The 24,892-nt window shown below is 38.9% G+C and overlaps 1 protein-coding gene across 1 annotated transcript; it reads right to left on the minus strand.

Moving 5' to 3' along the window:
* Positions 1 to 588: 588 nt before the first annotated feature.
* MEPE (matrix extracellular phosphoglycoprotein) lies at positions 589 to 14,961 on the minus strand. Its single transcript, XM_015096406.4, has 5 exons — positions 14,872 to 14,961; positions 12,653 to 12,718; positions 8,437 to 8,490; positions 7,397 to 7,489; positions 589 to 2,361 (listed from the first exon to the last, which is right to left on the minus strand). Exons 2-5 carry the CDS (start codon positions 12,704 to 12,706, stop codon positions 898 to 900), a joined length of 1,665 nt encoding a protein of 554 aa, XP_014951892.2. The 5' UTR covers positions 12,707 to 12,718; positions 14,872 to 14,961; the 3' UTR covers positions 589 to 897.
* Positions 14,962 to 24,892: the final 9,931 nt, after the last annotated feature.

Consider the following 24,892-nt stretch of genomic DNA (forward strand, 5'->3'; position numbering starts at 1 on the left):
ACTAACTGTATGTGCTTTTACCAAGAAGAGCAAAAGCCTTCCAGAATTCTGCTTCTGTTTCTCATCAGGAGGCTTAGGGCTAATTTCCAGAATGGTATCACAGGCCATTAGCTGGGAAAGCATCTACACTTAAGGCCAGAAAAAAGAAATAGGATTGAGATGATTGGAATCAGCCAATGAATAGTACCTGCCAAAGTAAGTTTTTATCTCAGTTTTTCATTTGTGTGTCTCTTTCTTAAATTCTCCCTCTTTCCCTCCTCTAAATGAGTTGTGACAGGAAGTAAAATTTTTCTAGAAGAAATTATAAACGTGCCACAGAGAAAAGAGCACAGAAGGACATGCAGCAGGAAATCTTTATTAGAGAAGAGGAGGTCAGAGGGAAAAGGAAATACTGGCTTGAGCAGAGTGGGATGAAGGGAGGCTTTCAAGCTTTAGTCAGTGGATTAATTTCATAGCACTACATTTGCCAGAGGCAGAGCTCATCTTGTTGAGTCTTAAAGGAAGCACCACAGACAACAGACTTTCTTATAGGTCATTTAATTACAGATTATCATACAAGACATATTGTTCTTCATATCTACAGAGCAAACAAAAAAGGGTTTTGTGATACACCCTATTTTTAAATGGTACCTATTCAAATATTACCTATCCCATGAATCCTTAATGAATTTTTTTCCTTAAAAAAGCATCGTAACTTTGAATAAAATTTCATAAAGCATCATGAGGATTTCATACTACGACCATTAAGATAGCAATAGTTCTCCCCAGGAGGCCAGGTCTCTTGGCTTATTCAATTCCTGACTCTGTCCTTCATCTGATCTGCTATCAAGTGGGCCCCCTTGTTACTGTTAAGTCACTGATGACTAAGTGTTCAAATCTTCATCCTGCTGGGAATTTCTAGTCACCATCACTCTCACTGGAACTGCCACTGTCAGACGACTCACTACTGTCATGCTTTTTAGGCGGGCGAAACCTCCTATTGGAATGGGAGCTCCTATAACCCCAGGTGCCTTTGCTTTGTGACCCACCCTTGTTCCGTGTATAATTATTCTGTCGGTGGGGCACATAATGATTTTTCCTGCTGTGTGTTATTATGGTTCCCTCATTATTGGGACCATTATGGGAACTTATTTCATTTTTAATTTCATTATCAAGACCACGAGAAGGAATGAGCTGGCCCTGACCTTTGCTCTTACTGGGAAATCTTTGTTTTTCCTTTGAGGGCTCTTGATTTCTAGCAGAATGTTCTGTGCTTTTTCTGCTGCTACCTTTGCCATTTTTTGGAATTTCATTGTACTTAGTACTTTCAGCTCCATCACTACTGCCATGTTTTCTTTTGTCTTTTGAGGGCACATGCGGGTAGTGAAACTCTATTTCCCCTTGATGCGCATCTTGGCTGCCGCCATCCACTCTGTTTCCTTCTTGCCCAGGGAGTTTCTTAAAATCGGTGCCACCTATGATGTCATTGGTGCCCTCCACTAGGCTTACATCAGCGGTATTTGCCTCCTGGGCTGTTTTACCCCTGGTTCCAGTAGTTTTTCTGCCATTCCTTTCTGTCTCTGGGATCTCATTGTAACCTGGCCCTTTTGCATCAGGACTAGTGGTCTCAGTTTCACTTGGGCTGGGAAGCTCTGTTTGAATATCTGTACCTTCTCGGTCAGGATCAATAGCATCTCCTTTACCAGAAATGTCCTTGAAAGGTGGCCCATCTCCACTGAAAGGAGAGAGATCATTATCTCCTCTCCCTTGAAGATCAGGGTCACCACTGCCCTCAAAATCACTGGGGATTTTTTTTACTTTGGGGAGCTGTTTTAAACGTTTCATGTTGTGTTGGATGAGGTGGGTAGTTTTGCTTTTTACCGGAATATTCTGGGCTTGGGAATCTCTTTGGTGATTCTTAAGTCGTGAGGGGGCTTTAGCATGGTTGGCATCTGCTGGAAGTTTGCCTAGGACCTTCCTGGGTTTGTTCTCTTTGTTTTCTTTCCCCAAGAGTTCAATCACAGTCCCGGGCTCCATTCTGTGGTACATCTTATTTCTGATGAGAGCTGCGCCATATCCTTCTTGGTTGTGTAGTTTGCGGATAGCACTGTCTCTGTCCTCAGCCCCATGCTTCCCAGTCGATTCAGGATAAATGGACATCTTTAGGTCACTGTGGGCATTTTCTTTGCTACTGATACTGTAGTCTTCATTCATTGACTGTTTATTTCCTGAAAGATTTTGAGATTTTGTGCTTTTGTTATTTTCATTGGTTCTAGGAAGAAACAAGTCTTCCTCTTTTTTCTGGACAATGTTTTCTTTAGGTGCTGGCTCTTGACTTCTCTTGCCAGAATGGGGAAGAGCGATACCTTTGTTTTTTTCTTCCTGCAAAAGTGGAATTTTCAATATAAAGTGATTATTTTAGGTTAAACTTTTTAAAATTTAATAATTCTTAGGCAACAATGTTTAAAATCCCACCAGATACTTAATAAAAAGAGTCTTTTAACTCAAAAGAGATTTGTTGGTAGAGATAATTTTGAAATGGCCAAAGCAGGTTTCACAGAAAAAGAAGAATGAACAAGGCTTTAAGAGTGGGTAAGATTCAAATCATGAAAGGAAAATGGTGACTATCCTAAGAATAAGTAGCGTATTCAAATGTTTGGAAACAGGAAACATTTGAAAGATAATATGAATAAAACTATAAGGCTGGAGTAGAGAAAGCCAAAGAGAATGGTAAAAAGCAGAATCCTAAAGAAGAGAAGTAAATTTGGAAATATAAATTAGGGCCTGATTTTAAAGGAGGAGCTGAATTTAAGGAAGACAGAGCATGGTCCTCACCTTGTGACCTTGAGACATTTCAAGTGAAATGGAGTTCATCTTTCAAACATGATTATTCTCTCTCTCTCATTCTCTCTCTATCCCCCCCCCCCCCACACCTCTATTCTCTCTCTTTGTTTTGGCCCTGGTCTTCAAAAATATTTTCCTCTCTTCTTTTTCCTTTTTATTTATTTATTTATTTATTTACAGAGGATATACAAATAGAAGAATGTAGGTAATACTAAGCTTCTGACATTCAAACAAAGGATCTTGCACTGTTGGTGACCCTAGTTATTGTCTGAAAAGGTAATTATTATCTTTATTTTCTTTCTTTTTTGTCATGTAATAAACGAAATTAGATAGTCTAGATCAATAGTTTTCAAATTTAGCACTTATCAGAACTATTTAGAAGGCTTACTAAAACAAAGATTGTTGGATTCAATGGCCAGAGTTTGTGATTCTGTAGGCTTGGGGTGAGGCTCTAGAATCTGTGTTTATGACAAGTTCCCTGCTCATGTTGATGCTGCTGGCTTGTAACCACACTTTGAGAACTACTCTTCTAGATCATAAGTTTAAGTAGTCAAGGCCCAGATAAGAAAAGCCCCTGAGAGAATAATGGGATGAAAAAGAAAGTGGAGAAGAAGAGTGTTTATGCTTGTGCCTCAGTTTTTCCTTTTCAGGAAGAAGGTCTGTAAGGATGCTGCTTCATAGATAGCACCTTACCAACCTGAGGTACAGTCAAGGTGCAAGAAGCTTGAACAATGTGGTCAGGAAGAAGAGGGACTGAGGTTGATTTTGCCCAGTCACTCTCTGTGGCACAGGCTAGATATGGAAGCATCTGAGAGTTTTCAGGAGCTCACCAGAGGGAGTGAAGTGGCTCTAAAAGGAGCAATGTATTTAGATGGAGCATATATACTAGGAATAATGTGAGACATATGCAGACAAAGAGGGCTCTACTTTGTCCATGAGATCCAGGAGAGGCCGAATCCCCACTGTCCCCTCCATCCCCCTAAGACTGTACTGTTTGGTCTTAAGCTATTGCAGCCAGTGACTTGGCAGGGCAAGCAGTATTGTCCCTTCCGTGTCTGAGGATGCCATGACTTCCTCTCCACTATTGTGTAAGCCATGTGTGTACATATGGTATGTGGTATATAGTGGATTAGAGAAGGAAATGGCAGCCCACTCCAGTATCCTTGCTTGGAAAATCCTATGGACTGAGGAGCCTGGAAGGTTACAGTCCACGGGGTCGCAAAGAACTAGACATGACTGAGCAACTGGGCACCTGTAGTGGATGGTGTTAAGCCATACCTGACTCCCTCGTATGCATGCTTGACATCTTAGGGGGAGATGGCAGAAATGAGGATCTGAGCACTCTTATCCAAAAGAGACTGAAGACTTAAAGATTAGATAAACTTAATTTAAATGGGTTGAATTTAAATTAATTTCTGCATACTCCCTCCCCATTTATTAACACATGGGTAGGAGCTCTTGAGCAACAGAACAATTATAGACAAAATAAATGGCATACTTTCCCTCCACCTCAAGCTTGTAAGGTGAGCTAAAATTTACAACACTACTACATAAACCTTTGAACTGGTGATAACATGAAATCAAAATAAGAGAGATTTATTGAGGGGCTGAGACATATTAGAAGTTGGGCTGATGTTTTATGTTCCAGGCAGTACCTGATGACTTATTAAATGGCAGAGGTAGTGGTCCTACAGGGTTTATGAAGTGTGGGGGTGATGTGGTGTCTCAGAGACCTGACATTCAGTCAGAGTTTGCACAGACATACAGACTGTCAGAATTTCAGGCAGGAGAATTTGGTTTTATTATATAGAAGATGGAGAGGCAGTGATGTTATATGAGCAAGAGAGTAACAAGGAGGAATCAAGCTAAGAAAGAACAGTTAGGAGTCTGCTGTAGTGTCTAAGAATGAGAGGTAATCACTTGGATTAGGATTATGCCAAAGAAAAAAGTTACAAAGAAAAACCTACTGGTGCCCAAATAGAAGGAGGGTAAATGGCAACCCACTCCAGTACTCTTGCCTGGAAAATCCCATGGATGGATGAGCCTGAAAAGCTACAGTCCATGGGGTTGCAAAGAGTCAGACACGACTGAGCGACTTCTCTTTCTTTTCTTTAATAACTAGTATGTTGACATGCAGTAGTGAAGGCAAGACAAAAGATACCTTTTATATTAGACATATTGCTGTTGAGGGACTGTAGAATCTGAGCTCCAAATGCAACATTCAGTTAGAGACAGAGTTGGGTGTCCCAGCCTCCCAGCCCACGTCCTTCACACATATGACCTATGGTCAGCTGGTCTGTCCTGGAACATTTTATCAGCTAATTGCTTGTTACTTTTCATGTCAGATCATTTTCTTAAGGATATTCTAATTTTTTTTCAATTTTTTTTAACCTGCAACCAGTAACTAGTATCGCTTTTTTCCTGATAGAACAGTCATTAAGGTTATTTCCTCTTTCATGTACAACCCTTCTGGGATAGGAAAGGTTTCCTCCATATTTACTGAATGCTTTGTCTTCTCCAGGTTAACATGTGCAGGTCATTGTTATTAGGTCACTAGATTCAGATCCGTCCTCAAATAGGAGTACTGTTCTACTTGGAAGTCTGCTGACTTTTATACATAAATCTTATTAACGTTGGAGGCAGAGGGTAATTGTCAAGATAAAAATGATTTATGGGGGTGTCTTCTATTCTTATGAAGCTGGCCAATATGAAGTACACAAACATTTCAATGTGTAGTATTTTTAAGATATAATTTGAAATTATTTATTTTGGGGAGTTATTATTTACTAATCTTTTATAGTACCAGATATATTCTGAAAATAAGTAAGGTTTTCTCATGAGGGAAAATATAATAGAAAAACTTTATAATGAGTTATTTCAGAATAAAAAGTATTTTAAACATTTGATTTAAGACATTGTATCTGGGAAAGTTTTACCTGGACATCTATACTTTCCTTTGCAACCAAGTTCATTAGCTTACTGCTAATAGAAACTTTTGAGTTAAACAGGTACACTATAATAATCCCTTCTTAATTTTTTCCCTTTCCTATTCTGAAGGGGGAAGTTTTGTTTTATATTTGATGCCTTTACTGCTTTTGAAACAGTAACATGTATACTAATAACTGTAAATTTCTTTAAAGATCACACAGAGTTCTTTTATTATAGAGTTAAACAACTTCTAAATTGTGGTATACGACGGTCAGTCATTTTGCGTTTGCTTATGCCAATTGACTTCTAATTGCATTCTTGATTGTATGATGGTTGAACAGTGAATACATCCATTGGCCAATCTTCTTTCCTATATTCTGCTTTCCTATCTCCATGCCTTGGCTCACATTATTCTTTTCATGGAGAATAGTCTCTCCCACACAAATGTTTGCTCAAATCCTACTCATTCTCCAGCTCAATTATTTCAAATATATAGCTTTCCGTAAGTACCAGTTTAGGAACTAATCTTTTCTACTCCAAGCCCTAAAGCATGACTTCTGGGGGTACCACTCAGATAGCACTTTCTTTTCAGGTTATAATCATTTTTGTAAGCACCTTTTATTCTTTTCTAACTCTAAAATCCTGGAAAGAGTTAAGTTTTCTCAATCATTTATCTCACATAATATCTTGCACAATAGGAAGCACTCAACATATATTTGTTACAACCAGTAAGTTTAAAAGACACTGAGTCTCAGAGATGTTAATTCTTAGAGACGCATTTAAAGAATATTGGGCAGAACAAAATAACATTCTGAAGGAAAACTACTTTTATGGGAAATGAAGCCAGATTTTGGAAGAAAAAAAGTAAATAGTCATTTTGCTGATGGCATTTTAAACTGTTTCTAGCTCTTTGGCCAATGAATTTACAAGAAGGGACTGAGTGAAAAGAAGTATTGTTTTATTCCAGCGACAGAGCGCTTATTCTTTCTCTTCTAAGCATCCTGACACAGACAGTGTCATTTGTAGGATTAATTTAAGGGACATTAAAATGTGTCACTTTTTCCTAAAAAAGGTCAAAATTATTTCCTTCTAATCCCTTCCCCCATAAGAGCATATGATACAGGATGTCCAGAAAACCTCCTTGTAAAGGATCAAACTTTTCAGTGTGATGAAAAGCAGAGACACTACACTGCTGACAAAGGTCTGTATCGTCAAGGCTGTATAGTATGCATCTTCCCAGTGGCCGCATACAGTTGAGAGAGCTGGACCGTAAAGAAGGCAGAATGCCAAAGAATTGATGCCTTGGAATTGTGGTGCTGGAGAAACTTTACTTTACTCAGAAGCAATAACATGAAAAACTCGTGGGTGTCTGGGGCCCACCAGCATCACATGTGCTATGGCAGGTCTTGAAGCAAGGCAGGGTTTGGGCCAGGGCATGAGGTGGCCTGTCTGTGTCAGGAAGACTCTGGGACACAGAGGTCCATAGCAGAGATGCTCCAGGAGACTAGAACCAGGGGAAAAGGACAAAAGCACCAGCCAGAGACAGAAACTCCAGACCAGACAAAAGTAAACTGTCTCCCGTACAGTGTCTCCTGGTGTTGATCCAGAGCTGGCTCAGGATAAGGATCACTGAGATTCGGCTTACCTTCACATCAGTTTGGTTTTTCCTTCCAGACGAGGTGGAAACATGCTTAAACATATAATACCCATGTTTCTCATGGTGACCCTTGTATGTTATCTACAAAAACACAACATTGTATTAATGTGGGTTTATCTCTTACTTAGAAGTTTTATGGCTCTCTTTTTAATAGTACAAGATATTTTAAACTCCGGTGAAGTCTACTTATGCATCTAACAGATGGTAGTACTTCTGATAACCACAGGGGGGCGTATGACAGCCAGTTCCCGAAGAGAGCAGCTTGTTTCTTTCTTTCTGTCTCTAAATCGGTTTTCCTTGACGATGAGTATCAAACAGCTCTCTCCCCCACAGAGTGTATCAATTTTACTATCAAATTTCAATGCAAATGGAGAATTGGTAATATTGTCAGATAGGAGAAGGCAGGGGGATGAGGAGAAAGGCAGATTTTGTGGTATTCATGCTGATGTCAAATTGGCAAAATTCGCAGCATAAACATTCAGGCTCTTAAGGTTGTAGTTTTTGCCTTTGTAATTTTAAGCTAAGATAGAGAACAGAAGATTGTTAGTTTTTAGAACAGAATTTTCTGAGACTGCCAGGAGAAGCCCTGCTAGGCAGAAGTAAACTGCAATTTGGTGACATGAAATGCTGAGTTCTTGTTTAACTTTCTGGTTGCATGTGAAAACTAACTCCATGAACACAGAATTCCTCATAAAGACTTGTTAACTCACCTCCCTTTGTTTTCTCCCTCATCTATTACTTTGTTCTCATGTACATGCATGGGAAAATATTGTTTGCTAATAGCAACATCCTAGAATTTTATCCCTCTGAAGGAAGAAATCACATGAAGAGAAACAAGTTCTCATTCAGAAGGCTTTTTTCTTTTATATCACACATTGTGTGAATTAAAGTGCCAAAATTAAGTTGTGTAATTTTCCATTTCCATTCTAGGTACACAGGAATATTTTGGCAGTTAAACATTTCCCCATATTGACTTTTCTCTTTATAGAGTTGGAAGAGGTGTATTTGAGAAGAATAATTCTGTTTACCCTCTGTTCTTCCACACAGTCTTGCTTCGTTTTCTCAGCCTGTGGTTTCAAAGTCTGAAAGGAAACAAGAAATAAAATGTCACCAAATATTTCTTCTTTCATTCATTTCTTCAAACAATAAACGTCTCCTTTATTTTTCTCCCACTCAGTGCTCAGTGCTCAGTTCTCACTCAGTCGTATCTAACTCTTCGTTACCCCACGGACTGTCGCCCACCAGACTCCTCTGTCCATGGAATTTTCCAGGCCAGAATACTAGAGTGGGTTGCTATTTCCTCCTCCAGGGGATCTTCCCAACCCAGGGACCAAACCCAAGTCTCCTGCGTTGGCAGGAAGATTCTTCAGCGCGCCACCTGAGAAACCCTTTTCTCTCACTGGGTTATTCAATGTTGAAAATCATTCTGACCAAAAGAAGATGGGCGCATACATCACATTTGTTTCCGCACTGAAGGAGGGTGCTGACCTTCCTTCCTAGAGGGAGGCAGTGCTGTCTCTACTATAGAACCTCGTTCAGTGCGGGAGAACAGCTGAGCTGGGAGGGGTGGCCCTCCAAGTGGAAAAGCTTAGATGTCATTTGTATCCACTGAAAAATTTTCCCTGGCACACTGGAAGTGTTTGGTATCTGTGCACTAAAATCAGAGTTGAGTGAGGTGTGCATTGTATGTGCATTGACTGTGCAAGTTCAGTCATTGCTATTAGAATTAGGATATGATGCTCCTGATGGTCCATCAAGAGTGAAGCCACAGCCTGGCACCAAAGGAGAAGGGGTACACTGGAGAGGGGACTTGATTGTTGCCAGTCACCTGGGCAGTTTTTTTCTTTCAGGGAAAGGGAAAATGACATTTTGAAAGATTATATTTTATAGAATGTGAGTTATAGAATGACACTATGAGCGATTAAGCTTTCCATTACTTCTACTATCAAAAATCCAGAATTTTACCTAACAAAAAAAAAAAAAGAAAATTACTTTTTTTTTCAATTTTATAGTAATTTTTACCCCCTAAGGGCATATTTTATAGTTCTACCCTTTATTGTCCCCTCCTTTTGTTGGTTCTTATGCGATCATGTGCATATACATTTAGGACATTGTATTATTCCTCAGAAATATCAAAAGAGCTTAAATAGTTCTGGAAGTAGTGCTATAGGAAAGAAAAAATATTGAAAAATGATATAGGTACCTATGAAGCAAAAGAAAGAAATGACAGTTTGGGGTATTCGGTATCTTCTTACAGAACACACACGTAACGTGTTAAAAACTTACATGATAGTATAGAGCACCTAAATATAGTTCACAATAATAAATCACGAACTTATAACAAAGTGACCTATTACAAAGTCTTTATGGTCTTATTACATATTGATGATTATTAATTGAATTGCATGGCCCAACAATCATATTTTACTTTTTCCACTTAAAATTTTGTTTTTGAAGGAAACAAGAATGTTACCCCTAAATATGCCTTTAAAAAATGTGAACCACTGAAAAAGTCTCGTTTGAAATTGTTACAATATTGTTTCTGTTTTATGTTTTAGTTTTTGGCCAGAAAGCTTGTGGGCTCTTAACTCCCTGACTAGTAATGGAACCTGTACCCCCTGCACTGGAAAGCGAACTGTTTACCACTGGACTGCCAGGGAAGTCCCCTAAATATGCCTTTTTGACATAAAAATTATTTTGAGCTGAAGGCAATTAAGAAGTAGAACATGTAGAAAAAGTTTCCCTTTTTCTGCCTAAAGGTAGGGAATAAATTCTTCTTTTACTAGAGACAATTTCTTATCAGTCTAGAGATGGCACAGAGGAATACGCAAACAAATCTTGCTAAACTCATCCTCAGTTCAGTTCAGTCTCTCAGTCGTGTCCAACTCTTTGCGACCCCATGAATCGCAGCACGCCAGGCCTCCCTGTCCATCACCAGTTCCCGGAGTTCACTCTAAACTCATGTCCATCGAGTCAGTGATGCCATCCAGCCATCTCATCCTCTGTCGTCCCCTTCTCCTCCTGCCCCCAATCCCTCCCAACATCAGAATCTTTTCCAATGAGTCAACTCTTCTCATGAGGTGTCCAAAGTACTGGAGTTTCAGCTTCAGCATCAGTCCTTCCAAAGAAACCCCAGGGCTGATGTCCTTCAGAATGGACTGGTTGGATCTCCTTGCAGTCCAAGGGACTCTCAAGAGTCTTCTCCAACACCACAGTTCAGAAGCATCAATTCTTCGGCGCCCAGCCTTCTTCACAGTCCAACTCTCACATCCATACATGACCACAGGAAAAACCATAGCCTTGACTAGACGGACCTTTGTTGGCAAAGTAATGTCTCTGCTTTTGAATATGCTATCTAGGTTGGTCATACTTTTCTTCCAAGGAGTAAGCGTCTTTTAATTTCATGGCTGCAATCACCATCTGCAGTGATTTTGGAGCCCCCAAAAATAAAAGTCTGACACTGTTTCCCCATCTATTTCTCATATATTAGGTGGGGAAACTAATCTTAATTGTCCTAATTATTAAGGAAGATAAGAATTATCTAATCCTATCCTGTTTGTCCTGTCAGTTCTTCACAATATCTTATTACTTTGTCTAAATGGTATTAAAAACCTCCTGTCCTCATCATTTCTTTCAGTCCTCATTCTTTTGTGAAGGCTTCCATGTACATGTCAAATTATTTTAAAAATTTTGTGTTCTCTTCTCCTGTTAATCTCTCTTTGTTGGTTTCATTTTCAGACCCAGCCAGAGACCCAAAGAGGATTGAGGAAAACCTTTTCCTCTCCTAGAGTTTGAATTTTGATTATATTTCCGGAACATATGTAAGTGGCTCAGTACACACTGATTTCTGATACCCTTAATCTGTAATTAAATAATTTATATAATTACCCAAATAGAATCCATATCTGGAAGAAAACATCACATATAGCTATTTGTAATTCCAAATTTGCCTCTGTATCCTTGCCAAACCTCTCTCACTTGAAATCTGCACCCCTCCTCCTCCCACACCCCGTCCCCACCCACTTGGCAGTTCTGCCCTTGAACGTGGCTCTGAAATGGAGATGGCCTTGTTTCCTTCAGAGGAAGAAGACTGGCATCCTCTCTTGACCAGTGGTCAGTGGATTGGTGTTGACATAGCACATTTACTGGAAAATGGTCAGAGATACCGCTCCAGCTGTTCTTTGGAATGTGTTGCTCAAAATAGACCCATCCTCAGCGGGTGGGATTGAGCTGGGTCAGCAGGACCCACTCCATCCTTCTCATGCCTGAGCACGTGCCTCTGTGGCCCCGACTAAGCAAAGTCAGTTCTGTGTATTGGGCCCGGCAGATGTCTATTTTAAGCCGTACGCACTCCCACAGGTCTGTTGGAGCATGCGTGCTGAGAGGGGACCTGTTTTCTCAACTCCTGCTCTCCCCAGCGGCTGGCATGGGTCGTGCTTGTCAGTGGTTGCTTACCCACTCACTCAGGACCTGTATGTAGGTTCTTCTCTGACCACAGAATGACCACTTGCTTCCACGCTGCTCCAACTGAAAAGGTTACCCTGAGAAGTTAGGATGTTTTTCAGACACTATCTTACGAGCACTGTGTCTCCTTGGCAGAAAATATCTGTAACACTCAGCATTTTCATAAGGCGAGTTAGTCACATCCTGAGTGTTCATCTGGGTGAATCAAGAAGAAAAGATACAGAAGGAAACTGGAGCTTGATTTGGGTTAAGCTGTGGGGAACTTCTTTCCATCTTTAGCCTCGCTGATGAAGAGAAAATCACTAGCAGGATCTCACAGTGTTGGAATGTTGTAAGAATTACAGAAAAGCTCGGTTCCTTTGTGTAGTCTTGCAGTTATACAGTCTAGTTGCTTAGCCTTAGAGCATTCAAGTCAAACTCTTTCAGATTTTGGTAAAATACTGAGAAGTTCTTTTGACATGTTACAATTTGAGAATATTTGCTCATTGGCATTAGCTGATTGAAACACTGTGGTTGGCTATTGGTTTTCTTGAAAATATTATTTCTGGTGCTTCTCCAAAGGCAACATGTGGACATCTTATAATTCTTCTTACATGTTCATTGAGGGCCTCCTTGGTGACAGACATTTGTGCCAAGTGTTGAATGCTTCCTCTGTGTTTGGTATTTTATTGTAACTGAACTAGGTAAGTGCTACTAGTTTACAAAGATGTTGCTTAAAGGAAAAATAGATAAAAAGAGCAAGAGATTATATGATGTGCAACTGAATTTGTAAATGCTTACTGGTGCTGCCAGGGTCAGGCTGAAAAGGAGCAGTTCAAAATAGAAGATTCGCATCTTTGAGAATCTCTGTAAAAAGACAATAACATTTTACCCTAAAGTATTACCAGTTATGAATGGTAGCCATAAGAGTAAATAAAATACAAAAATCTATGCAAACATCCATCCCTTTAGCAGTCTGTTAGTCCATTTCCTTTTGTTTAAAAAAAAAACTGTATATAATTTAAATCTAAGTGTAGAAACTTTAAAAGCTTTCATATATCTAATCATTCCAATGTGAGTGTGAAAACTGTACAACATTATTAAAACAATATAGAAATAAATTTATAGATATTTATTTAGTCTATTGTCAGCCCAAACTTTTCCCTTTTGTTTTTAGAGAGAATTTAATTGAATTATTTATATAATTCAGAATAATATTAAGCAAAGAGTTAGTAAACTTGAAGATAGATCAATAGAAATGTAATTTGAACAAGAGAGGGGAAAAAAGATTTTTAAATGACCATTTTCTTTTAGCCCTTTGTAAGTGTATTCAGCTTACTCAGGGACCTGTGTGATGATAGCAATGATCAACCCAGAATTCTATGTCTCAGAGAGGAAGTATAGCAAAATTAAGAATTAGGGTTTTAAAGTGAGATTTGTGTTTGTGTTCTTGGCTCTGTTATTTAATAGCCAAGGGACCCTGAGCAAGTCATTTAAACTTTCTAAACTTTGGTTACCTCATTTGTAAGATGTGAGTAATATTTGTAATTATATCTGATGAAAAAACTCTTAGATCACTCTTTACACAAAGCCTAGGCATATAGTAAGTGCTCAATAAAGGTTAGCTATTGTTGTTAAAATAAACAGTTAAAAAATAATATTAAGTTAGTATAACAACTCATAACAGACTAAATGAATCGGCCAGGATAGCAAGCTCCACTGTGAGGAATGAAATCTTGTTTGCTATCAGCCTGGTGCCCAAATACATATCCTCATACTCATTAACAAAGTATATGAAGTGGGAGCCACCTGTGGCCTGGAGACCAAGACAATTTATATAACACTTATTTTAATAGCTAACATTTACTAAAAACTAAAACAAGCCAAACACTTCTAAACATTTGACATGTATTCAATTATTGAAGCTAACAATAACCCTGTGGAGTTAGGTAGTATTACCAGTCCTGTTTTATAGATTAGGAAATAGACACAAATTCAAATAATTTGTCCCAGAATTCCTAGGTGTTCAGAGGCAGAACCAGGATTAGCAGCCAGGCAATGTAGCTATAGAGCCAGACTCTATACCACCTTGAGTGAGTTTCTATTCTTTTATCTTATTGCAGAACAATCTACATGGAGTTGATATAAACACTAATCATAGTATTATATTGGGCTCAACAAAATGATATTTAAAAGACTAACATTTTATTATGGATAAAGGTACATGTTTATACTTTGGTAAATGTGTTAAGAGAATCTAGTGAGTTTGTTTAAATCTAGAAAGCCAATAGATTGAAAAGGAAAATTGACATAACTTTGGATGACTCATCTGTTGGTTTTGATACTAAGTATTTACGAACTACCACACAGACATATTACAATCAATATGAAAATTTAAAATTTACACCATTCTTTGGTAGTACTTAAGAGAAAAATACCTTTAATAGGAAAAATAAGCTAAATACTGTTGTAATTTTCAATCATTTCAAAGTAAAAACTTTGGTGAAATAAATAAAACTATTCAATGTATTCTAAAATCCTGGGCTATTATCCTCTAAATTAATGCAGTTTTAAGATCCTAGTCATGATTTAGCTTCTAAGCGTTCTAGAGATCAGGACAGTATAAGCCATGTATCGAATGACTTATGCTGATCAGTAAAATATCAGCACAGATGAGGTTTGAGAGCATAAGTCTGATCATATTATCCTTCTTCTTTCCTATAAGCAAAAGTATAGAGTAAAATTGAAGTCTTTGAGTCATTGTGGACATTGATAATATTGGTAGTCAAACCAGAGAGAAAACTGCTACCAAGCCACAAATTTTAGTTGTTAATTTCTAGAGCTTAGTAATACACTTTCTTTTTATAAAACAAAGCACTAAATATTACATAGTTATGCCCACTGGAGAATACTTTCAATATGCATTTCTTTTCAAAAGCAATATTCCTACCTGAATGGCATGCATCTTAAAAATGTAAACTACGTTATAAGGCTATTTGCTGTCAAGAGAGTCAAGTTACCTGGGGATCTTTGACCTTCAGAATACCTGGTTTCTTCTGTAGGATTAGCAGTCTTTGGGTATTTTGCTGAAATTTAAAGTTTGTTAGAGTACCCAGTGGCCAATCAGCACTGGCTCACTTAGCACTAGAAAACAATTTGCTACCAGTGCCCACAGATAACCATAGGGGGCAGAGTAATTTTAATCTAAAAATGTTTTTGTGGTAAAAAGCTGCTATCAAATGTTCCAGAAAATGGGATAAACAGAAAATATAAATACCTCAGCTTGGTATATTATGTTGTCAAATAATTAAAAGTGATTTCAGAACTATTAGTTCCAGCTGAGTAACTCGCAAGTTTACAAATAGAAAACACTGTAGCTATTCTTTTGTGTAGAAACTTTGTAGTTTCAATTGTGCCTGAATGAAACAGTGATATTTAAGAAAAATGCATTTGAGTGCCTATTATGTTACAGGCATTAGGGAAACAGCAGCAGCAGTGAACGAAACAGATAGGAAAAAGAATCCTGGTCTTCATGTAGTTTATAAGCAATAAACAACATAAATAAGTAAAATACATTATGTTGGGTAGTGACACAGGCTTAGTCTAAGAAGAAAAAGTGTTGCTGGGAGATGACAATAACAAGCACTGTAAGTGGGAAGATTGGGTGAAATTTTAGATTAAGAGGCCCAGGAAGGCCTTGTTGAGAGGGTGACTTTCCAGTGAAGACCTGTAGACATATGACTTTGTAGTGGAAGAACATTCTAGGCAAAAGGAAGAGAAAAGGAGACTTCTCGGGGACAAGAGCCTGCTGGCTTGTTCCAAGGCAGGAACGAGGTCACTTTGGCTGGATGGACTGCAAAGGGGAATAGCAGGAAATGAGGCCAGAGGGGTATTAGATGGCAGATGATGTAGTGCCCCTGGGTCGTCGTGAGACTCCTGACTTCATTTGAGTGAGAAGGAAGCCCTTAGAGGTCTTGGGCAAAGGAGGAATTGAAGGAGGGACTGAGTAGGAAAAGGCAGAGTCTAGCAAGCAAGCTCCTGCAGTAATCCGGTATGAGACATTTGGGACTTGAACCAGAAGAGGTGGTGAGAAGTGGTCACGTTCTGGATTTATTTTGAAAGTAAAGCCAATAGGAATGACGGATATGCTGGATGTGGCTGTGAGAGAAAGTCAAGAATCAAGGATGGCACCAAGGTTTTCCCTTTGAGCAACTGGCAGAATAAAGTTACACTATGGTATTGTTATGGGGAAAACTGTAGAAGTGGTTTAGAAGGAAACGTTGAGAGTTTGGGTTTGTATGTGAATGTTATAAAATGGTCAGTTTAGGACATTGACTTTTTCAGTGAAACAAGTAGCACATGCATACTGGAATAAGCATTTTTAGGGCAGTTGTTTGGTCCAGTCTGCCTGCCAAAATCATGATTGCAAGAGTTCAGGAGGTTCCATTTAGTTTAAAATATTATACTACCTGAAGGGATAATTTATGTTAGAATTTGATGTGAAACATCAATAAAAGATAGTGTAAGAATTTTTTAACTCATGCCAAACAATAAAAACTACCTATGAAGTGGAGTGAAGTGAAAGTTGCTCAGTTGTGTCCAACTCTTTGTGACCCCATGGACTAGACAGCCCATGGAATTCTCCAGGCCAGAATACTGGAGTGGGTAGCCTTTCCCTTCTCCAGGGGATCTTCCCAACCCAGGGATCAAACCCAGGTCTCCCGCATTGCAGGCAGATTCTTTACCAGCTGATCCACAAGGGAAGCCCAAGAACTACCTAAAGCTTAATACAATTTAGCAGACTATAAATGGTATGTAATGAGATTTCAATGTAAGCTCCCAATTTCTTCTAACTTTCAAAACAGACAAAAAAACAAAAGGAAATAAGCACAACAGCCCTTGGGTGGCTTTAGCTGAGAGAATGATTTCTAGTCTAGTTCAGGCTGAATCCCTATTTTTGCTTTCCCAAATTCTGCAGATCCTCTTCTGAGTGTCTGAAGCTGGTTCTTAGAACACTTGCCTGGATTAGAATTTTAGCTCTTGGGCTGGGGCACTTGTTGATTCACAACCATTTAACAAAGAAGTTTAGAGTATTTGAACATTGTCATTGACAGTGGAGATATTTAACTGGTAGCTTTGGAGTCAAACAGACCTGAGTTCAAATACTGACTCTTACCTGTTGTTTGCTGTGGTCAGTTTCTTAAGCAACTAAACTGAACTTCTGTAAGCCTCAATTTCTCCATCTGAGAATGGAGAGCTTGGAATAAGCTAAACTTTCATTGAGTGATTACTAAGATCCAAGTATTATTCTTAGTGTGGTCTTTAACTCACTTAATGTTTATAAAAACTCTATGTTGTAGATACTGATACTATCATTCTTATTTCAGTGATGAGACATTCAGTGATATGACATAAGCAATTTTGTGAAGTGACTTGCTTAAGGTCATATATCCAGCTAATATAAACAGCCAGAATTTACAATTTGGCAATCTGACTCCAAAGTGAGGTTTGAAACCCATGGCACTGTACTATTTTTTTGCATTTCTCTTCCATGGGGATGGTCTTGATCCCTGTCTCCTGTACAATGTCACAAACCTCATTCCATAGTTCATCAGGCACTCTATCTATCAGATCTAGGCCCTTAAATCTATTTCTCACTTCCACTGTATAATCATAAGGGATTTGATTTAGGTCATACCTGAATGGTCTAGCGGTTTTCCCTACTTTCTTCGAGTCTGAATTTGGTAATAAGGAGTTCATGATCTAAGCCACAGTCAGCTCCTGGTCTTATTTTTGTTGACTGTATAGAGCTTCTCCATCTTTGGCTGCAAAGAATATATTCAGTCTGATTTCGGTGTTGACCATCTGGTGATGTCCATGTGTAGCGTCTTCTCTTGTGTTGTTGGAAGAGGGTGTTTGCTATGACCAGTGCATTTTCTTGGCAAAACTCTATTAGTCTTTGCCCTGCTTCATTCTGCATTCCAAGGCCAAATTTGCGTGTTACTCCAGGTGTTTCTTGACTTCCTACTTTTGCATTCCAGTCCCCTATAATGAAAAGGACAACTTTTTTGGGTGTTAGTTCTAAAAGGTCTTGTAGGTCTTTATAAAACTGTTCAAATTCAGTTTCTTCAGCGTTACTGGTTGGGGCATAGACTTGGATAACTGTCTGGGGAGGCCTTACAAATAGCTGTGAAAAGAAGAGAGGTGAAAAGCAAAGGAGAAAAGAAAAGATATAAGCATCTGAATGCAGAGTTCCAAAGAATAGCAAGGAGAGATAACAAAGACTTCTTCAGTGATCAATGCAAAGAAATAGAAGAAATCAACAGAATGGGAAAGACTAGAGATCTCTTTAAGAAAATTAGAGATACCAAGGGAACATTTCATGCGAAGATGGGCTCAATAAAGGACAGAAATGGTATGACCTAACAGAAGCAGAAGATATTAAGAAGAGGTGGCAAGCATACATGGAAGAACTGTACAAAAAAGATCTTCACGACCCAGACAATCATGATGATGTGATCACTCACCTAGAGCCAGACATCTTGGAATGTGAAGTCAAGTGGGCCTTAGAAAGCATCACTACCAACAAAGCTAGTGGAGGTGATGAAATTCCAGTTGAGCTGTTTCAAATCCTGAAAGATGATGCTGTGAAAGTGCTGCACTCAATTTGCCAGCAAATTTGGAAAACTCAGCAGTGGCCACAGGACTGGAAAATGTCAGTTTTCATTCCAATTCCAAAGAAAGGCAATGCCAAAGAATGTTCAAACTACCGTATAATTGCACTCATCTCACATGCTATAAAGTAATGCTCAAAATTCTCCAAGCCAGGCTTCAGCAATATGTGAACCGTGAACTCCCTGATGTTCAAGCTGGTTTTAGAAAAGGCAGAGGAACCAGAGATCAAATTGCCAACATCCGCTGGATCATGGATAAAGCAAGAGAGTTCCAGAAAAACATCTATTTCTGCTTTATTGACTATGCCAAAGCCTTTGACTGTGTGGATCACAATGAACTGTGGAAAATTCTGAAAGAGATAGAAAAACCAGACCACCTGACCTGCCTCTTGAGAAATCTGTATGCAGGTCAGGAAGCAGCAGTTAGAACTGGACATGGAACAACAGACTGGTTCCAAATAGGAAAAGGAGTCCGTCAAGGCTGTATATTGTCACCCTGCTTATTTAACTTCTATGCAGAGTACATCATGAGAAACGCTGGACTGGAAGAAACACAAGCTGGAATCAAGATTGCTGGGAGAAATATCAGTAACTTCAGATATGCAGATGACACCACCCTTATGGCAGAAAGTGAAGAGGAGCAAAAAAGCCTCTTGATGAAAGTGAAAGTGGAGAGTGAAAAAGTTGGCCTAAAGCTCAACATTCAGAAAACGAAGATCATGGCATCTGGTCCCATCACTTCATGGGAAATAGATGAGGAAGCAGTGGAAACAGTGTCAGACTTTATTTTGGGGGGCTCCAAAATCACTGCAGATGGTGATTGCAGCCATGAAATTAAAAGACGCTTACTCCTTGGAAGAAAAGTTATGACCAGCCTAGATAGTATATTCAAAAGCAGAGACATTACTTTGCCGACTAAGGTTTGTCTAGTCAAGGCTATGGTTTTTCCTGTGGTCATGTACGGATGTGAGAGTTGGACTGTGAAGAAGGCTGAGCACCAAAGAATTGATGCTCTTGAACTGTGGTGTTGGAGAAGACTTTCGAGAGTCCCTTGGACTGCAAGGAGATCCAACCAGTCCATTCTGAAGGAGATCAACCCTGGGATTTCTTTGAAGGAATGATGCTAAAGCTGAAACTCCAGTACTTTGGCCACCTCATGCAAAGAGTTGACTCATTGCAAAAGACTCTGATGCTGGGAGGGATTGGGGGCAGGAGGAGAAGGGGACGACCAAGGATGAGATGGCTAGATGGCATCACGGACTTGACGGACGTGAGTCTAAATGAACTCTAGGAGATGGTAATGGACAGGGAGGCCTGGCGTGCTGCGATTCATGGGGTCGCAAAGAGTCAGACACGACTGAGTGACTGAACTGAACTGCACTGCACTGTACTATCTCATAAAGTCAGCATACACATTAAATTGACAGATGTTCTTAATTCTAAACTGAATGATAAATACACGATGGCTACTCATCCTACCCATTCTCCCATCATTGTATACTAACCTGGTATTCGGATGACATCCTTCTGTATCTCCTTTCTGTCCTTATTTTCCCACCGTATTTCCTTTATGACTCATTTGATAAGGGAAAAAAATAATCAATGAAATAGTGAAAGAAATAATAGAGTTGCAGTTTAAGAGCATATGGTGGGCTATTTCCCTAAACATTGCAAATATTAATGACCCGAATTTCAACAAAATGTAAATGATTTGACTGATACAGAAAAAGGCTAACAAGGAAATAGAAGTAAAGGAAAGGAGAGGCCAACCAACCGTATTCAGTCAACTGTAAGACTGAACAGAAGCATACAGCTATGTAACTCATTCACAAATTTCTATAACAATTAGAAAGTCTGCAATGTTTTAAGGTTTTGTCCTCTTATTATAGAAGAGGACTAGACAAGAAATTTCCTGAACTAGAAGAGAAATCATTCTCTCTCCTTTGCCTTTCCTTCTTTTCAAAAAAATTTGGTGTATAAGAGATTTCCCCTTCATTCAAGTGATGAGAAACTGTTTAATTCTATCTAGATGAATCTGTGTTCTTTGAGAGAAAATTCATAGAATATTAAGAGAGAAGTTGACTTAGCTACTGGCCCTACCAAGAAGTAAACTGGGAGTAGCTAAATATATATGCACTCCCAAAGCTAAAATGAATTCAAAGCTCAAAAAATAAAAATGCAACTTGAGCTTTAAATTTGGAACCTACAATTGACTAAAGCAAAAAAAGAGAGAGAGGAAAAAAAAGAGCCTATTTTGGCTGAAAGTTTGCAGAGAAGAAACCATGGGGGGAAAACAGAGAATTTACTAAAGTTCTGTGAAATAGAGATGTTACATCTACTGTCCTAAAACTTGCCCCCTGATTGAGCTTGAGCTTCAAAAACTCAATATAAATTTCCAAAATGTTTTTCTGTAATAAACAGTTTTGCCATAACATTTCTTAGGAACCAAAGATAAAGACCAGGTTTCAGTAAAAAAAATGTTATCTAGCCTCACACTATTTATATTTAATCGGAAAACAAAATAAAATTAGGAAAGAATAGAAAAGAACAGGAAATAGACATGAACCCTCTTCTGGTTCTTGGTTCATGGCTGAAGATGATGCACCTCGCTTGGCCTTCCTGGGCCAGCCTGACACATGGAGTTGATCTTCAAAGAGATTTTTAGACAAAATAGTCCACAAAACATGTTTCATCTTGTGCTGATTTTTAAAAATTTCTTATTCTTCACTTGATTGAGAACAATCATATAAAATATGAGCTAATAACCTACAGTCTGTTCAGTTACTGGACCCTCATCTAGGAGTAAAGCTATGTGTTTTTGTTTTGTCTTGTTATGTTTTTCCATCTATTTCTGGAACCTCCCACCTGTCTTCTCTGTACTTGTGCTGAGTGAGTGAGTGTCGTGTCCAACTCTTTGCGACCCCATGGACTGTAGCCCACCAGGCTTCTCCCCCATGGGATTCTCCAAGCAAGAGTACTGGGGTGCACTGCCATTTCCTTCTCCAGGGGATCTTCTCGACTCAGGGATCAAACTCGGGTCTCCTGCATTCCAGGCAGATGCTTTAACCTCTGAGCCACCAACTTAAGATTGTAGGAACTCTTTTTATCTTGTGAGATGTTGGTTCCCAACACATTGTTAACACGTTAGATAATACAATTCTGTGTATGATTGCAGGGCTTTAGAGGTATGTATATACTATACATATTTCTGACTAAAATAATGCTCTATTTTCTAATTTATATACACAATAAATATAAAGAGTTTTCCCTCCTGAATCATTGGGGGGGGTCTTCACAGTGTTGTGAATGAAAAAGGGGTACCCTTATTGAGCATCTCCTCTTTACCATATTGACCCTTAAAGACTTGTCAAGGCTGAAGACTTGTCAAGGCTTTAGGCATTTCATAGAAGAATTATTCCCTATTGATTTCCAGAAGTGAGTCTGAAATGGGTCTGTTGAGGCTTGCTGTGTTTTTAGCAGAAGGAAACACACTTCTGTTTTAAATATGTTCATTCATGAGGATCAATATTCATCCTGAGTTTTAGAAGGTCACTTTTTAAAACATCACTTACAACTTTCTCATCTACCCCCAAATTATGTTTATTTTTGGTTTTATTTTTTTTTTCTCTTGGTGTTTGGGAATTTCAACAGAAGTACAAATTTCAGCCAGATATGGAACCACAAAGACTCATGGAACCACAAAGAGTCACGGACAGGGTGAAGCTAGCCGTGTTCGTTCCTCTAGGCTATTTGTTTACAATTCAGCTATTACTAGCAAAGAAAGATATGTCAATATAATTTACTTTTATTTTTATATTAGGAAGATGTCTTATTGCACCTTAAAGTGTAACTCAGAGGGTGTGGTTAAAATGTAATTATAATGACACCAGACTTTTCCTTCAGGACATGGTGACATTACTGGAAGTAGCTGTAAAATTTTGTTGTGTGACCTCAAGGGGGAAATATCTTTCATTCCCAATAGTCCTTGCTGTTTAGTTTTACAGGACTAAGCATCCTCTTAAGAGACAGAACATGATGACATATACCAGCTAGTTTTTCATTGTATTGGACACATGCTGTTTTCTTACCTGATTTGGCGTATCTGGTCTCTTCAGTTTTTAAACTTCGTGTTTCTCTGTATTGTGTATCATTTTACTTCTGGAGAATCCCAGGGACGAGGGAGCCTGGTGGGCTTCTGTCTATGGAGTCGCACAGAGTCGGACACGACTAAAACGACTTAGCAGCAGCAGCAGCAGCTCTTTTCTTATGACTATCTTAATTTTCACAAACCTAGATTGTCTCTGTGCTTGTTTGTTCTTGTTTCAGTTATCTATTGCCATGTAACAAACTACCTCCAGAGTTAGTGGTTTAAAACACCCACTGATTATTTTCTCTCAAGTGTCTATAGGGTGACTTGGTTCAGCTGTGTGGTCCTTACTAGATCTCTCATTTGGGACATTCAGACAGAGTAGGTGCAAGAGTTCTCTGAAGATTTAATTAGGCTACACCATCTAAGATGGTGCTTTGGTGCTTCTTACATGGTGGATCAGGACTTAAAATAACTCCATGGGTTAAAAGCTCTTTAACTGGAGCTTCCCTGGTGGCTCAGTGGTAAAGAATCCACCCATCAGTGCTGGAGACATGGGTTTGATTCCTTATCCGGGAAGATCCTGCATGCTTCTTGCTAACATGGGTCAGCAAACTTTCTCTGCTAAGGACCAGATAGTAAATATTTTTGTTTTTGTGGGCCATGTGCAGCTCATGAACCACAACTATTGCTCTAGAGCCTGGGAATTACAAGTACTGAGCCCACATTCTGCAACCATAGAATTATACAGCATAAGTAATGGTTTATGTTATGCTGTTGATTTTCTATAACTGTCCTACAGCTAGAATCAAGATTAAGCTTTCCCTCAGCTCTCTGAGAGGTGAGCTGCTGCTGCTAAGTCGCTTCAGTCGTGTCCGACTCTGTGCAACCCCATAGACGGCACCCCGCCAGGCTCCCTCGTCCCTGAGATTCTCCAGGCAAGAACACTGGAGTGGGTTGCCATTTCCTTCTCCAATGCATGAAAGTGAAAAGTGAAAGTGAAGTCGCTCAGTCATGTCTGACTCTTCATGGCCCCACGGACTGCAGCCTCCCAGGCCCCTCCATCCATGGGATTCTCCAGGCAAGAGTACTGGAGTGGGTTGCCATTGCCTTCTCCCTAAAAGGTGAGACATGCCTGAAAATCTCTGTCGTGAAATTTCAAAAGATAATTAGGATAATAAAAATATTATCTTCAACATTGTTTATTAAAGATAAATAGCATTCTTGATGTGTTCAGGTTGGGGAAGTATCAGAAGCATTTTATTAAGTGGCTGCAGAAAAGAAATAACTCACAGATTGATGTACCAAATACCAGAAATTTTACTACGTTTTGTGAGTTAATTGCTAGTTGGCTTGTATTCAAAGTGATTAACAACAGCTAAAATTTTAAATTGGGCTTCCCAGGTGGCCCAGTGATAATCTGCCTACCAATTCAGGAGACACAGATTTAGTTCCTGGGTTGGGAAATCCCCTAGAGAAGGAAATAGTAACCCATTCCAGTATTCTTGCCTGGAAAATCCCATGGACAGAGGAGCCTGCAGTCCATGGGGTCATAAAAGAATCAGACACAAATTAGCAACTAAACAACAACAACAAAAATTTTAAATTAATCAATTCTTTATGGTTATGACTTTATACAGTCATCTAAAATGGGAGTTAGCAAACTGTGACCTGTAGGCCAAATCTGGCCCAACATCTGTTTTTGCATATAGAGTTTTATTGGAACACAGTCATGCATATTTGTTTACATTTTGTCTATGGCAGTTTTTGCTACAGTAACAGATGTAAGGAGTTGTGACAGAACCCATATGGCCTGCAAAGCCAAAAATATTCATTATCTGGTCCTTTACAGAGACAGTTTGCTGACCCATAACTAAAATAAAATAAAATGGTTGAATTTGTATTTTTTAAAAAGATAAGACATAGCACAGGGAACTCTATTCAATATTCTGTAATGGCATGTATGTGAAAATAATCTTTAAAAAAAACAGTGGATATATGTACATGTATAGCTGCTTCACTTTGCTGTACACCTGAAACTAATAAAACGTTGTGAATCAACTAATACTCCAATAAAAAAGTTTTAGAAAAAGAGATAAGACAAATTCTGCACACACTGATGGAGGGCTTATCTTCCTGGATCCTGGGAGTTATAAAATACAGGAAGGAAAGCCTCCTGAAATAAAGCAGAACACGAAAGAATGAAATTCGTATGGAACTTTCATTCTTAGAACAACAAATCAAGTTAATGAGTTTCTAACCCATTGAGTATTTTATTTA

This window comes from Ovis aries, chromosome 6, assembly GCF_016772045.2.
Source record: "Ovis aries strain OAR_USU_Benz2616 breed Rambouillet chromosome 6, ARS-UI_Ramb_v3.0, whole genome shotgun sequence".
Lineage (NCBI taxonomy): Eukaryota > Metazoa > Chordata > Mammalia > Artiodactyla > Bovidae > Ovis > Ovis aries.